This window comes from Pongo abelii, chromosome 8 (genome assembly GCF_028885655.2).
Source record: "Pongo abelii isolate AG06213 chromosome 8, NHGRI_mPonAbe1-v2.0_pri, whole genome shotgun sequence".
In the NCBI taxonomy this organism is placed as follows: domain Eukaryota; kingdom Metazoa; phylum Chordata; class Mammalia; order Primates; family Hominidae; genus Pongo; species Pongo abelii.
In genome coordinates this window covers 11,731,593-11,748,865 of record NC_071993.2, presented here as the reverse complement: position 1 = coordinate 11,748,865, position 17,273 = coordinate 11,731,593, and the positions used below count along the sequence as shown (strand labels likewise).

The following is a 17,273-nucleotide window of genomic DNA, read 5'->3' as shown; positions in this document are numbered from 1 at the left end:
AGCCCAGATTGTGCCACTGCACTCCAGCCTGGGTGACAGAGTGAGACTCTACCTAAAAAAACGAAACAAAACAAAATGAAACCAAAAAGCTTTGTGTATGAGCAGTGTGGATGTGGCTATTGGTTACCCATTGCTTTTTCACTTACACACAGATGTTGACTGATCTTTTTTTCATCTGTAAAGAATAGTTACATGCAGTGTCATTGGAGCTGACTTTTCTAGTCAATAGAAAAGCATTGGCTTCTCACGAGATTTCAGAAATCACCATGGCTGGTGAGCATGAATATGAGCATTGCAATGCTTTCCACAGCCTTATTTAAAAAAAAAATCCCTCCCTTAGGGAACTACCTCTCTTAAAAAAATTAAATGAATCAAATGGCCATGGATTCACATTTCAAAGTCTCACTTTACAGGAGACTCGAAGACCTGACCCTTTCATCCATATTTTGAAGATGACAGTGAAGGATAGATAATTTGCTTTGGAGAACTTTTTTCCTCCATGTTCTATGTTCTTATGTCCTCACCACAAATTGTACTTCTGGCCCTAGTTATTATGGGATCCTGTGGGGGATTTAAACCTGTACTTTTACCATTGGCAACATTTTAAATATTGTCATTAGCATAACACATAACTTTTGCAAAAACGAAATGCAAATATCCATCTGTCTTATTCCATGATGATGGACGAGAGGTGGTCCTAACCTTTGGTATTGTGGAATATTTTAAATGGTAACACAAATCGTTAGACCATACTTCTTTTTACTTTTTGTTACGTTCCTGCTATACAGCTTTCACCTTCCCTTCAGTTGAAGGGTATTTTATGTTTGGCATGTCACGTTAGAGTGACTATAATCATGGAGTGAATATAATCTAGCTATAATTGTTTAGAGCAGGGATTGACAAAGTACAGGTGAGGTGACACTGTTGACACTTTGACTTGGGGAAAAAAATTGGGGGATTTCTGAACCGTAATAATACCATAGAGTCAGAGTGCTATTATGAAAGTATAAAATTGAGACGGGGTGCTCATAATCAAGTCCAAAACAGTGTTTTCAAAATTAGCCATATAATTTAGGGAAAAAACGTAACTGAAATTTCCAGTTTATTTTGCCAAGTAAGCCTGGGGCCAGGGTTGTCCATCCAAAATCCCATTAACTCATTAACTAGTGACTTGGGGTTCTCATCCATGATGTTTGCAATCATGTCCCTTGACTGTCTTTTTTTTTTTTTTGAGATAGGGTCTCTGTCTGTCACCCAGGCTGGAGTCCAGGGGTGCGATCTCAGCTCACTGCAGCCTCGGCCTCCCGGGTTCAAGTGATTCTCCCATCTCAGCTTCCTGAGTAGCTGGGACTACAGGGACACATCACCACGCCCAGCTAATTTTTGTATTTCTTGGTAGAGACGGCGTTTCGCCATGTTGGCCAGACTGGTCTTGAACTCCTGACCTCAAGTGATCCGCCCACCTTGGCCTCCCAAGACTGATGTCTCTTGAGCATCTCTGTGGTTCCAAGGTCTCCTTTAGTGATGGGAGACCACAATCATAGCAATTTAATTCAGTAAGCATTTACTGAGGACTTTTTATGTGCAAAGCAATCTGCTGGGTCCAGCAGGGGCTCCAAAGAGATACGAGTGAGGGCTCTTTCCTGTCAGGAATTGAGAATAGCCCAGTCTGGGTGATTGCTAACCTGGGAATCCTGTAACTTTCGGAGAAGTATTTGGTTGTTGAAAATAACTCTGGTCTGCGTTTAGCCCCTCAATTCATATATTAAATGAGTTATGCCATTTTTGTATCAGGATCCTAAAAATAAATACTAGTCTTTACAAACCCGGTTTAAATGAATGAAAGAAGCCCCAAAAGGAAGTATAAATTTGTATTTTCTTAAACAGCGTATACACAGTCCTGTGCCACATAACATCGTTTTGGTCAACGATGGACTGCACATATGATGATGGTCCCCTAAGGTTATAATGGAGCTGAAAAATTCCTACGGACTGGCGATGTCATAGCCATGGTAACATTATAGCCCAGTGTGTTACCTTGTCTATGTTGAAATACACAAATTCTTCCCATTGTATTGCACTTGCCTACAGTATTCAGTATAGTCACATGCAGAACAGGTTTGTAGCCTAGGAGCAATAAGTCACACCTTATAGCCTAGGTGTGTAGGAGGCTCTACTATCTAGGTTTGTGTAAATATACTCTATGATGTTCGCACAATGACGAAATTGCCTAAGGATGAATTTCTCAGACTGTATTGCTGGGTATCCCTGTCGTTAAGATTACCACATTGAGAGCTAGAAGGAGCCTTAGAGACCAAACCTAATCTGAGTCACAGTTCTTAAAGTTTGGGTGCTAGCAAAGAGCCTGTGACCCTGCCTCCTCCTTCCACCCCTTCTGTGAGATATTGGGCGCAGCATTCAGTTTCTTCGTGTCAGTTTTCATCAGCTGGAAAAGAGACATAAAAGGCACAGTGCAGGGTTGCCAGGTTCAGTAATTCTAGTTCCTGGAATCAAGGACAGGAAGCCTTTTAGTTACTTGCACACCCTAACTTTTCTAGCTTCGATTGAATCAATCATTTAACTGTCAGCTAATTACGGCTTTGGGAAGTTTACATCATTCATCTTTTTATGGCACCCCTTAATGGGAGGCTTTGGAGATTAAAACTCTTGACAATTTCCACGATGTAAAAAAGGAAAGTTGACCTACAGAAAGATGGGACAGTGATGAACATTTGAGAAGCTTGAAGCAGCAATGGGATCTACACAGTAGCCTACTTAAAGTAGTGCTGATGTGAACACTTAGCCTAAGTTCCTGAAAAATGACAGCAGTGTCACCCGTGTCAGTACCAATGGCATTTTATTGGGCAGATGATTGCTTTGCACTTACTACCAAGCACTCGCTTGTTCCAGGACAGCCCCATGAGGCAGGTCCTATTATCATTCCACTTTACAGATGAAGAAACTGAGGCACAGAGAAACGTGTCCAAGGGCTGACACCTGGTAAGTAGTTGAGGCAGAAATGAAAAAAAAAAAAAAAGCCAGGCTGGCTCCGGAGACCATCCTCTCGGCCCCTACTCAGCTGACCTCCCTACGTCTCTGCTATCCTCTGACCTGCCGGCTGGACACGCCAATGTCGCTCGTTTGCGTGCCCCGAAGCCCTGTTTTGAGTCCTGGGCTTCCAGCGCCCACTTCCCGCCGAGGGGCTCCCGGCCCCTGCAGCCCTGGATGCGCGTCCCCGAGGCGGGCGGGAGCGCGCACGGCGGGAGTGCGGGAGCGGCGCGCACGTGCCGCCGGGAAGGGGCCGCCCGGGGCCGCGCCAAGATGGCGGCGGCCGTGGCCGCTGCGGTGACGGTTGGCGGCGGCCGGTGAGGCGGGCGGGGCCGGAGGCGCGGAGGCGGGGTCCCGGGCGAGCCGCCCTGGGAGGCGGGGGCCGTTTCCATAGCGGCGGCAGGAGGTGTCGCGCCGGGGAACTTCCTGGTTCCCGGGCTCGGCTTCGCCGGGATCCTCTTGGAAGGGAAACAATGGGGCGGAGGGCACTGCGGTAGCCGCCGCCGCCGCCGCGCCGGACCTGCTCGCCGCCCGGGACCGCCCGCTCTGCCCGCTGCCCACAGCCTCGCAGTCGGGACCGTACTGAGGTAACTTCCATTCCTCAGCTCCCGCCGCGAGGGGCCGGCGGCGGCGGGCTCCGCGGGCATCCTCCCCGGGCCGGGACTCGGAGTTGGCCCCGGGGAGCCGGACGCCGCCATTCCCGGCGCCGGGAGGAGGGGACGCGGCTGCGATTCGCGGCTCGGCCCTGAGGGGCGGCTTGGGCACAGTGCGGGGACTACCCGTGTCCCCGCACCCGGAGCGTGAGGTCCGCGGCGCGGTGGGCGGGTTGGGGGCGCCGCGCGGGGTGCGGGGAGGCCCGGGGATGGAACCCGGCGACGGCCTCCCCGAGTGAGCCGCGGTCCCGGCCAGGCGCGTCTCCCTCGCAAGTTTCGGTCGCGTCTCCCGAGCCCCAGTGGGCAGGACCCGGGCAAACTTTGTGCCTTTAAATGACTGCCTTGATGCCGCGGAACTTTGTTTGGACCAGGCGAGGGGAGGATGGGGCGAATGAGAGATTTGCAAGTCTTGGAAATCCGTGCGCCTTTGCAAAGTTTGCAAAATAGTTTGGCGCTCACAACCCTGGGCTGGTGCGGCATTTGTAATGCGTGAGAACGGTTCCTCGCAGGTGTTTTACTGCTAGAAAATGCGGGACGCGTATGAATCCATGGGTGCACGTTTCTGTAATTTGAAAATGTCTCTCCCCACCCCCCACCCTTATCCCTTTCTTTCCCAACATTTAATCCGCAGATAGATGCTTTTTAGACCGGAGACTTCGGCATGCTTCCTTTGGACTGGGAAGGCTTGTTGAATTGGGGCCGTACACAGTCATTGGAAATAATAAGAGACGAATGGAAAAAAAAAAAAAAAAGAGGACGCCGTCTTAAGTATGTTGCTTGTTGGAAGAAAATGGTTTCAATCCTATCTTAATCCTTTTATAAAAATAATTATATCTTTGGGATAGATATTTCATATTTCATAGCTTAGAAAAGTTACACAGAACTTTAGAGATCACCCTGGCCAACTCCCTCCTGTATTGAGTCTCTGGGAAGTTCCTTCAGGGGGAAGTCAGTGTTCTTTTTTCTTTCCTGAAGTCATCTTAATAAGAATAAATTAGCCAGCAGCAAGTGAACAGTGGTTTATTTGCTTTTATTTCTGGTTCAGTCAGACCCTAAAATTAACAAAAATATTTCCTGGTTTGCCATTCTTTTATAACAACATTTGTAAACATCGTGTAGTTCATTACTTAAAATGGATGTTGATGCCATGTTGTATTCTACGTAGGCAATTAAAATATGTCCAAATAGAAAAAAAATTATACTAATAAAAGTATAAGTTAGCTTTTAAAGGAAGAAATCCTAATTGCAAGTACAGGTATCCTTAGTTAACAGAAATTCCTTTGCTGATTATATATATATAAAGAATTAATGAGTTGTTACAGAGGCACTCAAAGAAACATCCTTTGCCAAATATTAAGAATTTGGGCCCTGAGCCTCAGTTTTGGTGCCTACTTAGTTTTTAGCTATGCAGCCAGACTCTGTTGTACTTGTTTCTGTTAAGACTAGTCCATTACCAGTTTTAATAATGTTTTGACATGCAAGTAGCTCCTATTGGGGACTGACTTTGGTTAAACAAGCCAGTAAGTAGAAGTGTCAGATTTGGCACTGTCTGTTAGTTGATTGATCATTCTCTGGCATTATAGGGAACCAAGAGAACTACCCACCCCAGCAGATGCAACCTGAGTCTCCAATGCCAAGCAAGGGTTGCTTTGGTCCATGTTTGCCACCATGTGCACGCGTGTGTCAAGTCCTTCTTACGTTTTGTAGCTAGCTAAGATGGGTGAAAAAGAGGCCAATGAGTTCAAGCTAGTAGCAAATTGAAAACAAACAAAATTACTCTGATTAGAAAGTGTGAGGAATGTTAATGTAGTAGAATAGGATAGCTTTGGGAATTGCCACTTCAGATAGAGAGAACGAGACAAGTGATTACAATTCTGGTTTATGTTCACAATTTCACTGTAACGATTTTTTTTTTTTTTAACCATTCTTACTTTGTAACTAGTGCAATGCAGAACTCTAATTACCAGAAAGTTATAGTTTGTTCCTTCAATGTGATTTTTGAAAAGCATAGACTGGCGGGTTGCAGTGGCTCATGCCTGTAATCTCAGCACTTTGGTAGGCCGAGGCAGATGGATCATTTGATGTCAGGAGTTCAAGACCAGCCTGGCTAACATGCTGAAACCCCCGTTTCTACTAAAAATACAAAAATTAGCTGGGCGGTAGTGGTGCACTGCTGTAATCCCAGCTACCTGGGAGGCTGAGACAGGAGAATCCTTTGAGTCTGGGAGGTAGAGGTTGCAGTGAGCGGACATCGCTCCACTGCACTCCAACCTGGGCCACAGAGTGAGACTCTGTCTCAAAAAAAAAGAAAAAAAGAAAAGCATAGTCCATTGTCAGATATGATTTCATTATATTGAGAGACTCATTTTTCCCTTGAACAGATGACTCCTGTATTTACAGTGGATGTCACCATAAGAATAATAATTGAAAAGAAATCCAACTTGTAGCACACGTCCATGTGGTACATGAGATTTAAGCATGGGAATTGGAGCAACAGAGACTTGGATTCTCAACTGGTCCATGCCAGTTTCAGATTGTATCACCTCATGCAAATGACTCAATTTTTAAAAGCTCATTTCTTTGTAAAATTGGGGAGGATCGTAAATTCAAACGTGTTTATTCAACCATTATTTTTTGAGTGCTTTCTGTGTACCCCAGGACTTTGTGTTAGGTACTTCGTTTTCAACACGTGGGATGAGTCCTTTGATGTGAAGTACAGGGAGCTATAAAACCCATACCTAGGGAACCTAACTTGGTTTTGAGGGAGTCAGGGCAAGTTCCCTGAGGAAGCGACTTGTAAGACCTGAAGATGAGGCGGAGATTGCTGGCTGAAAAAAAGAGGCGGGTGTGTGGGAAACTTTGAGGGTGAGAGAAGAGCTTGTTCACAGTCACTGAAGAGATTGGGAAGGTTAAATAAGCTGCTTCTGTATGAGTTCCCTCCATAGCCCATGAGCAGTCACTGTTGGTTATGTAGAGAAGGCCCTTGGCACTGTTCTTGGATCATCTGAATGAAGCAGCTCAGCTTTGTTCCATAACCATTAGAGAAGGGAGGTCATTCTACTCGTCTGTATCCATACCAGACCTGGAAGTGACTCTTGACACACTTTGATGTCCACTTTTGTAACTCTGCATTGGATTACTTGTTAGTTTTGATAGCTGTGAGACTGGGATTAAATGTTAAATGAAATATTCTTTGATTTACTTACAGAGGTGCTTTGTAATATCAGGATAGTCTTGGTTTCATTTTGATTCCATTTTCTGTTTGAAGAGCTTGGATCACCTCTCAAAAAACTGCAGTAGCAATCCACCCTAAAATACAAATCTTCAGTAAGTGGCAGGTAGTTTTCATTTGCCTACAGAAAGATCAGGAGTTACTCTGGAGTTTCATATCTTGTTTTTAAGTGTTCTTAGCTCTAAAGAGATTATTTAGTTACTCTGTGATAGAGGTACACGTTGCATCTGTGTCTTGCTGACATTGATATGACTGTAGAAAAACTTAAAATTTTATCCTGGAATTTTCCTTTCATTGAGTCAGCCAGTGAATTAAAAATTTAAAGTAACATTTTAAATGAACTAAATGAAAGAATATTATTTTTAATCTTCTTAATGTATTAGTTTTGCTGTTAGTAATGTTATGTAGATCAGTGATGGCAAATTATTATTATTATTATTTTTTCCTTTTCCTGTGACAGGGTCTCGCCCTGTCACCCAGGTTGGACTGCAGTAGAGCAGTCTCAGCTCACTGCAGCCTTTGCCTTCCAGGCTCAAGCGATTCTCCCACCTCACCCTCTCAGGTAACTGGGACTACAGGCGTGTGCCACCATGCCCAGCTAATTTCTGTATTTTTTTTTGGTAGAGATGAGGTTTCTCCATGTTGCCCAGGCTGGTCTTGAATTCCTAGGCTCAAGCGATCCTCCTGCCTCAGCCTCCCAAAGTTCTGGGATTGCAGTTGTGAGCCACTTTGCCTGGCTAATATTTTATTATAGAATTAATGCAGTACTTATAAGCCAGTTGGCTCTAGGTGTTTTGTTCTTGTTTCTTTTTGTTTGGTTTTTGGACATTTAATGTCCATTGGCGTATCTGTGGTAAGATAAGGTGAAATAAGATTTTGAAGTCAGTCACAATGGAAAAAAATTGAATAGATGTGCAGGCTAAAATTTATAAAAGTTAGGTATATGTGTATGGGCTAGGTGTTTTTTGTGTATTTCCCTGTTGCCCATATTAAAAAATAATGAATTGGCCTATAATAACTCTTTATTGACAATAGTACTTAAAAATTAATTTTGGCCAGGTGTAATAGCTCACTGCTATAATCCCAGCACTTTGAAGGCCCAGGTGGGTGGATCACATGAGGCCAGGAGTTTGAGGCCAGCCTGGCCAACATGGTGAAACCCCGTCTCTACCAGAAATACAAAAATTAGCAGGGCATGGTTGTGTATGCCTGTGGTCCCAGCTACTTGGGAGGCTGAGGCACAAGCATCACTTGAACCCGGGAGATGGAGGTTGCACTGAGCCGAGATCACACCACTGCACTCCAGCCTGGAGATAGAGTAAAACTCCGTGTCAAAAAAAATAATAATAATAATTTCAAAATCTATTTGTCTTCACCTCTTCTATGTTCATTTTTAATTTTTTAGCTTTATTTTGAATTGATTTCTTAAAAACAATTTTTCTGTTTTTCATTTTTTAGCTTGGGATTACATATTCTTGTACTATTCCTTTAGTGTTCACTTAAATTTTAATATATATTCTTGATTTATCAAAGTGTAATATTGAGACTTTCACCCTTTTTCTAGATAATGCAGTAAATAATGCAAGACCTTTAAAAACATTTACATTCAATTTCTTTTCTTATTTCATTACTGCCTTGTTTTAAGATGCATGCATATTTTAAACCCCACAGATGTATTTCTGTTGTTTTATGCTGTTATTATTTAATTAGACTTACTGCATTTCATTTTCCTCATTCTTTCTTACACTGCCTGACCTTCCATCTGGAATAATTATCTTTCTGCCTAAAGATACCATTTAGTATTTCTTCAGAGTGGATCTAATATTGACAAGTTTTCTAACTTGTTTGTTTAAGAGTATCTTTATTTTATCTACATTCTTGAAAGATATTTTGCTGGATGTAGAATTCTAGATAAGTCTTCTGGAGAGATTCTTTAATATTTTGGATTGTTTCTATTCAGAAGTCAGCTGCAATTTTATTCCTTCTTTGTTGCTAATCTGTTTCTTTCTCAGGCTGTTTTTATGGTTTTCATTTTGTCTTTGGCTTTTAGATGATTTTCTGTCTCTTTCTGTTTCTATTTTCCTCCTCCTCTCCCTCTTGCACCATTTCTTGTTTGAGGTATATGGGGCATTTTGATACTGGGACTTGATGTCTTTTGTCAGTTTTGGCAAGTTCTCAGTCACTCTCTCTTCAGATACTACTTTTCCCCATTCTCGCTTAATCTTTCTGGGAGCTCAGTTATACAACGTTAGATTTTCTCCCTGAATCCTCTGTGTATTTTGCCTCTCTGGTGTTTTTTTCATCTTTTTGTATCTTTTTTGTTCTGAATATTTTCTTCAGGCTACCTTCCAGGACTAAGTTAGTCTTCATTTCTAATCTGCTCTTCCCTGGGTTTTAATCTGTATTCCCTGGGTTTTAAATTTTGGTTATTAGATTTTTCATTTTTATTTAGACTTTCAATTTAGTTATTTTTCAGATATGCTTTGCCACTTTTCTAGTTTCTAGTTTCCTATCAAAAGTTTTAGATTTTGCATATTATTTCTTTGGATGCAGTAAGCATAGTAACTATACCCCAGAGGTGCTATAACATTTTTATGGTCTCTTTTATTTCTCAAGGAGTTTCATCTCCTTGTATGCCTGCTTATCTTTGATTGTGTGCTGGTCATTGTGTTTGAAAAAGTGTTTCTAGCAGTCATTATAGATTAGGTAAGGATTTTTTTCATTGCTTTTGCCAGACACTTGGGATCACTTTTATTCAAATAAAAGTTGAGAGTCTATGCAATAATTGGTTTAGTTTACTTCTAAGTTTTTCTTTCTCATGGGATTCAGTTTTTTGCTTATTCTGAAGCAGAGATGGCTCCCTTGGTGGATCTTGTACTCTGACATTTTGTCCTCCTAGCCTTGAAGGCTGCCAAAGTGTGGTTTAGACTCTTAGGCACCTCTTTGATTAGGCAAACGTTTACCTGAAGAAGCCCCAAGGTGCCTTGCTTTCTATTTCAGATTTCTGTCTTCTCTTCGGATGGTGGCTGGTAATTTCTCACTGTCTTGTTAGCTGTTTGATATCCTTCCTCCTTTTATTAAGTAAGGAATACACATATAATGTGCACTAATCTTAAATGTATACTCTGAAGAATTTTTATAAATGTAGTTGACTGTGTAATCACTTACATAACATACAGTAGTCCTCCTTATCTGCAGTTTCACTTTCCTTGGTTTCAGTTCCTGCAATATAGTATGAGAAGATATTTTGAGAGACAGAGAGACTACCTTTTATTACAGCATATTATTATAATTGTTTTATTTTATTAGTTATTATTTATCTCTTAGGTAGAAGGGTCTGATTGTGAAGCAGTACACTAATTTTTAAAGCAGAATTTTAGAATACATTTTCAAAGTAGTGCTAAGATTCTGTTGCTGTAATTGCTGAAGATAAATTTCTGGAATTTTTTTAGAAATTGTTTTTTGGAGATACTGAGTTGTATCCCTTATCAATTTATATCACGTTTTGATCCCAGTGTTTTATTATCAGTTTGAATTCTGAGCTCATTCACCAGACTTGCTTGGGAAACATTTTTTCTATTACAAAAAATTTTTTTCCTCCAAGGTTGATGATGTGCCCCATTGAGGCTTGCCAAAAGAATGCCATCTAGATTCTCCCCTGAAACTGAGGGTTACCTCTGACTACTTCACTGTCAGTAGTCACTTTGACTTTCTTTTAAGTGATAGTTGGATCTGCCCCATTAAAAAATACATATAACCACATTTTAGACCAGCTTGTTTTAGCTGGTTTACTGTAATGATTTAGGTTGATCTTACTTATACCACTAAGGAAATTAGAACCTGAGTTACCCATTGAATTAAAATTAGTTTAAGATAATAAATCATACAGTGCTAGAAAGAGAACTTAAAAATTATGTTTCAGTTTTCTTATTTTATGAGACCAAAAATGGATCAGTACTAACATGTGTGAACCAAATAAGATATTTAGTTTACCAGCACACTCTTTTATGCATAATTCCACAGCAACTCTGAGTGGTAGGTAGGCTGAAAATTTTAACTCTCATTTTACACACAAAGAAACTGAGGGTCAGGGAAGTGAAGTGACTTGGTCTGAATTCCTAGAGCTGGTTAATGGCAGAGTTGTAACACATTTGCATTGAGGACTTCTTAGGTTGAGTGATTTCCCTGCAAGGCTTATAGTCCACCATTGTACTGCTGAATTCCAGTTTTATTGACATCCTACAGGAATTTTCCTCTCTTCACCTGTGTGTATTTACACCTCTTGGTCCATAAGTTTGCCGATTTTCACTCAGCACAGGGCTTTTGAATGAGCTATAGCCTTGACTGTCACTCTGGTTGCCCTTAGCACTTTTATTCTGAATATGTTCTGTTAGCTGCAGATGGCTGGAACCAAGCTTGTCTTGATTGTTTTATCCCAATGCCCTTGAGCAGTTTTTGCGTATTGTGGAGCTGAATTAATATCTATTAAATGAATAGATGAATACATTCTTGTAGTTAGAATCCAATTAGATATAGATTTTTGAAGATAAGGCCTGGAATTATTTACTCTTTTCTTTATATTTTTCATGGTGTCTGCTATAGTGCTTATTGTTACAGTTGGCAGTCTGGAATTTTTAACTGACTTTTAAAATGATGTGGGACTCCTGAAAACCAGATATATTGTATCCTTCATTTTAACTTTTATCTGTAGAGCACAGGCATTATGTGCAGTTCTGATATGATATATCAAGTAGATTAGGCACATATACCATGTAAACAAATTATAGGTCATTTTTGAAAGGCCCTGACTCTGTAACTGATAGAAGTAGGGAAGACTTGGAATGGACATTTATTTTCCTAAATACCTGGAAGTTGTCATGTTGACCAGTATAAACCTACTCGGATTTGTTAAGTCTGTCTGGAAACCTACCTGTGGAAGGGGAAATTTGACCTCATTCTTATCTCATGCCTCATTAACATACTAGTGTAAAGAAACCGATGAAACCAAATGATTGCTCATTTTGCTCTTAGGCCCATCTCATTCTTTGATCTTATTAGCAGGAAGTACTTTGTTGATTTAGTGAATGGCATAAACAAACCTCCTTTCTCTCTAGCAATGACAGAAGATTTGCTTTACTTTTGTGCTGAGAAAATACTTAAAGCTGTAGAAATGCGACGTGTTTCACGGGGTTGCAGCAAGAGCATTCTTTAGGGAAAGCATAAGGACTGTGAAAGTACAGTGTTGAGACTTTCTCTGTTAGTGAATAATGACTTTAATATTAACTGAAGTAATTTCTAATGAGAAGATATGACAGGTTGAGTATCTCTTACCTGAAATGCTTGGGACCAGAAGTGTTTCAGATTTTAGATTTTTTCAGATTTTGGAATGTTTGCATTATACCAGTTGAGCATCCCAAAAATGAAATGCAGAGTGCCCTAATGAGCATTTCCTTTGAGTGTCACATCAGTGCTCAAAACGTTTCTGATTTCAGAAAGTTTAGATTTGGGATACTCAACCAGCACCTGGGAATCTGCCCTGACATATATTTGAACTAATGAACCGTGAATCTCAATGAAGGAAGGAGGGTACTGGAATTACTGTGCTGTACATTCCATGATGCGAGAGACTTGGCTTTGTTCTTGGCAGTGTCTGTGGTGCCTAGTACACTGCCTGGCTCATAATAGCTATGCAGTAAATACTTATTGAATGAACAGTAAGATTTATTATGCATTGTACATTATATATTTATGGTAATATATATTATATATTATACATAGTAAATCCTTCCTATTATCTATGTTATCTGCCTGTTTTAAATTTAAAAACAGAACATTAGTCATTTAAGTATTGAGTTATAGCCTTTGAGGAAACAAATGTAGCTTGGTTGAGGCATCGTTTCTGATGCTTTTTTCTTTCTGACTTGATGAGAAAGTTGCGTTAAATACATTGCTGGTTGTTCGTTCATTCATTGTCATTGAATTTCTTTGAGACATTTTAAATGAGTACATGAGAGTCTATTAAATGTGAATTAATAATTTAGTCAATCCCTTGTTATTTGGACACGTGTGTGTGTGTATATATATGTATATGTATATATATTGCTATTACAAATAATACATCAATGAAGGACATTTTCTTCTTTTTTTTTTTCTTTCTTTTTTGGGGGGTAGGACAGTTCACTAAATAGCAACTTAGAAAAACAGGATCTAGGAATTTCTGTGAAAAAATGAGCTGGGATTATACAGCTGTGAAGGTGAGATCAGAAGCTTTAGTGGTCAGACAGCTGAGATAAGACAGCACAAATGATACAACTCTTGGTTAGCCAGCTCCTTCTCCACGTAGATAATGTATAATCATCAGTCTTCACATAAAAGCTATCTTGCAATTTGTGTTGGAACGGCTATCACTTGTATTTGTCTTTTACTTTTAAGGAACAAATGAACCACTACAACTGTTTCGGCCTCTTAAGCATGGCTTAAAGATTGTAAATGCATTTAACTCCTTTATACATGTGGTTACATATATTAATATTACTTTTATAATTTCCTTTCTGAATTTCATTGGAAAAGTTTTGGTTTTTCATATTAAAATACTGTAAAATATTATATTCATACAAAGACTATGTGTAATATGTTACATAAAGACTGACATAATGATGTCCATCCCATCCTCTCCTCAGTTTTAAGTGACAGAACATTCCCAGTACCCTCCTGGATCACCTCTCTCTACCCTCATCCTACCACTGGCTTGAGGAAAACATCGGCATTACTGTGGGCTCTGGCATTCCTTTGCTTTTCTTTATAGTACATTACATATGTGTATATCTCTTAACAACATATTGTGACACATATTTGGGACTGTTATATAAGTGGTATCTTTATGTGTGTGTGTGTATATGTGTGTACAGTATATATAATAAGTATATATCAATAATACTTGTGATATTTGTTGATGTGCATACCCATAGTTCATTCATTTCACTGCTTCATAATACTTGATTATATAAACATAATATCATTACTTACCTTTTGTTGATGGAAATTTCAGTTTTTTCGCTATTATGAATAGCATTGCTATGAACATTTTTCAGTATATATCTTAGCACACATGAAAGACTTCCTATAGCCACATATCTCTCCTTTGGTTAGTGTTTGCCTGATAAGCTTTTTTTTTTTTTCTTTGAGATGGAGTCTTGCTCTGTTGCCCAGGCTGGAGTGCAGTGATGCGATCTTGGCTTACTGCAGCCTCCACCTCCCGGGCTCAAGCAATTCTCTTGCCTCAGCCTCTCCAGTAGCTGGCATTACAGGCGGCTGCCACCATGCCCAGCTAATTTTTATATTTTTAGTAGAGACAGGGTTTCGCCATGTTGGCCAGGCTGGTCTTGAACTCCTGACCTCGTGATCCACCCGCCTCGGCCTCCCAAAGTGCTGGGATTACAGGCGTGAGCCACTGTGCCCAGCCTGATAAACATTTTTAATGCTTATTTCCCGCCTTTATGTGTTCTGCTGATTTAGGTGTATTTCTTATGAAATATGGCTAGACGTTTAAAATAGTCTTTTTAACTAGAAAATTTTTAAATTTGAATTTAAAATTACTATCTTTACTGTCTGTATTAGTCATCTTTGGCTGTAATAATGCTGTGTAACGACTGCAAACTTTCAGTGCACAACACCAGACGTTTCTTTCTAGCTCACTGGTCTACGCTCTCTGTTGAGTTTGGCTGGGTTTGGCTGTAAACTGCGGGTTGGCTTCAGTTACATGTCAGGTATTTATTCATTGTGGGCCATCGCTACCTGGGGCATACATTTCTTGTGCTGCATGTAGGAGCACAAGGGAAGGCAGGCTGCCTCAGTGCTTCTCAAGCCTCCAGTTAGAACCATTCCAGCAAGTCATATGGCCACGCCCTTAGACTTAGAGTACCTGGAAAATGAGATGAAAGGCCAATTTTTGCAGAAATATCCCATTATAATTTGATGTGAAATTATGGGTTTAAGACATTACTTTTTCCCTGTTGGATGGTGTAAAAAACAGAAAGTAAGGTTTTTCTTCTTTCACCTCTGTATGTTTAGTGCAAAGGTAGCATTTAGGGGAGGAGAAAGGGAGTCTGAACATTTTATCCTGTGTGCTGCTCAACTACCTTGTTCCATATAACAATTGGTAGACTCCTTACTTTGAAAGTAGGTCAGAGGGGCTGGGCGCGGTGGCTCACGCCTGTAATCCTAGCATTTTGGGAGGCTGAGGTGGGCGAATCACGAGGTCAGGAGATCGAGACCATCCTGGCTAACACCATGAAATACTGTCTCTACGAAAAATACAAAAAATTAGCCGGGCGTGGTGGCAGGTCCCTGTAGTCCCAGCTACTGCACTCCAACCTGGGCGACAGAGCGAGACTACGTCTCAAAAAAAAAAAAAAAAAAAAAAGAAAGAAAGTAGGTCGGGGAAGATCTACCTTTTAAAGCTGTGATTAGTGTAAATAAAGAATCCTGAACGTGTGACTTCAGTTATGTCATTTATAAATGTTTCTAAGAACTACTCCATGACATTCCAAAACATGCATTAAATTATATAGTTTTGTAAACTATAAAATTTGTGTACATTTATTACCTCAGATGGTAAGATTATAAGTCTAGTGTTTATAAGTTTTATTATACTGGTGTTTTTGAGGTTACTATTTTTGGTGCTGAGAAAACTCTTGATGTCTTAAGAACTGAAATCCTTGAATAAGTATTTCTTTGGCTCCTTTTGGTTATAGGCAGGAAGCAGGGTGCTACATAGCACAAGGTGCTTTAATGTTACCATTTAGGAGTTTTAAATTTAAGATTAAAAAATTTTATATAAACATAAGGAGAAAAGTCCCTGGTCAAAGAGACTAGACTCTATAAGTATAAATTTAAGTGGGCTCTTGGGTCATCTGTGAACGTTTAATCCTGCTTTATTTGTAACACAGGACTGTTTTTCCTTGTCAGCGGTCAGCATGCTCCAGGTCCACATGTCCTACCTCAGAGTTTCCTAGGCAGGAAAACAAATCTAAATAGAGTCAGTTAAGCACCATCAAGAAAGTATATTTCTTGTGAGAAACTTTCATCATGTATTCTAAAACTAACATGTGGGTTATATGTTTTAGATTTTCCATACAACTTCTCATTTCCTTTGGGATAATTGCGTTATCTGGAAATGGAAATCATTTAAGTGGACAGATAAAGAGGAAAGCATGTGGGTTGGGGGTCATGCTATTATGTGGCAGCACTGTGATTCTATGCCATGCTAATTACAGTGTGTGGGTCATGCTGCGCACATAAGTGCTGATGCAATCTGTTTTCATTCTGCAAATGAAATACTTCTCATGTATATTACATGACGCAAGTACAGTATATAGATGTGGCAAGCAGTATTTCTTCAAAAAGTATTTCCCTAACTTTGATTCTAAAGCAGAGGTCTCTAGTAGTAGTATACTGTTTTCTTAATTGATTTAGAAAATAACCATCACCTATTGTGATTGGAAGAAGTAGCTTATTTGTTTATGAAGGAAACTACATATGAGGTAGCACAGGTGTACATTTTGTGTTGAGTCTGATCTTATCTGTGGAATTTTATATGTTAGATTTAGGTAGGCATTTGTGCATCCATGGTTATGTTTAAATATAGCATTAATATTTATATTAATATTTTAGAAATACAGTAATTAAGAGAGGAAGATTTATAAAGTAAATCTTAGCAAAGGGTTAAGTTTGTATTAATCTAACACAAGTTGATGTTTTATGTTATGCTCTTAAGTGGAGAGGAACAAGTACAAAATTTTATACGTAGTATCAAGTATATTTTTAAAATACTTAGAAAAAAATGGCTTGAAAGAAAATATGTCCCAAGTGATTGGGTAGATGTAGGGGTAAGGGTAATGTGTTATGAGAGAAGTTTACCTTATTGTTATTCTTTTTTTTTTAAAAACAGTGAACCCATATTACTTTTATAATGAAGAAAATATTCATTACTAGAGAAAGTCTATAGCAATAACTTTGCTGATCCTTATTTGATGTCTTACAGTAATCATTTATGTGCAGTCAAAATATACTCAGCAGGTATGATGTGGGCTGTATTTACCCTAGATGGAGTGCTTTCTACCTGTGATTTACTTAGTTGGGAATGGGGAAGAAATGTTTTTAGTGTTGAAGACAAAGAACACCTGTTAATAAGTTTCTACGTGGTGATTACTTACTACATATCATTTACATTTGAAGTAACTTATTTCAAAAAAGGAAAACATGAATTTAACAGGATATTCTAAAAGTTGATTAATAATCTTTTATACTTAATAGGTGATCACAAGAGTTCTTTTGGAAAT

General features: G+C 39.7%; 2 protein-coding genes across 12 annotated transcripts in view; one reads left to right on the top strand and one right to left on the bottom strand.

The window, feature by feature from the left end:
- Positions 1–2,585: 2,585 nt before the first annotated feature.
- USP6NL-AS1 (USP6NL antisense RNA 1) lies at positions 2,586–6,644 on the bottom strand. Its single transcript, XM_054523123.1, has 2 exons — positions 6,440–6,644; positions 2,586–4,169 (listed from the first exon to the last, which is right to left on the bottom strand). The coding sequence occupies exons 1-2, from the start codon at positions 6,642–6,644 to the stop codon at positions 3,100–3,102; spliced, it is 1,275 nt and encodes a 424-aa protein (XP_054379098.1). The 3' UTR covers positions 2,586–3,099.
- USP6NL (USP6 N-terminal like) overlaps positions 3,484–17,273 on the top strand; it is a 151,410-nt gene continuing 137,620 nt past the window's right edge. For 5 of the 11 annotated variants that reach the window (XM_054521911.2, XM_054521909.2, XM_054521910.2 and 2 more), the window contains exon 1: positions 3,497–3,635. The gene's annotated coding sequence lies outside the window, so the exon portion shown is untranslated. Of the gene's footprint in view, positions 3,636–4,332; positions 4,470–13,532; positions 13,738–17,273 lie in introns of those variants that run through there. The other 6 variants (XM_054521913.2, XM_009245119.4, XM_054521912.2 and 3 more) reach the window with 4 other exon arrangements.

What these genes read in the sequence shown, in the direction of transcription:
- USP6NL-AS1 (XM_054523123.1), bottom strand. Translation starts at nt 6,644, where the DNA reads ATGGAGGGAACTCATACAGAAGCAGCTTATTTAACCTTCCCAATCTCT. An exon ending in AACCAAGTTAGGTTCCCTAG is followed by an intron (nt 4,170 to 6,439) that starts GTATGGGTTTTA and finishes ATGCCGCACCAG; the next exon opens with CCCAGGGTTGTGAGCGCCAA.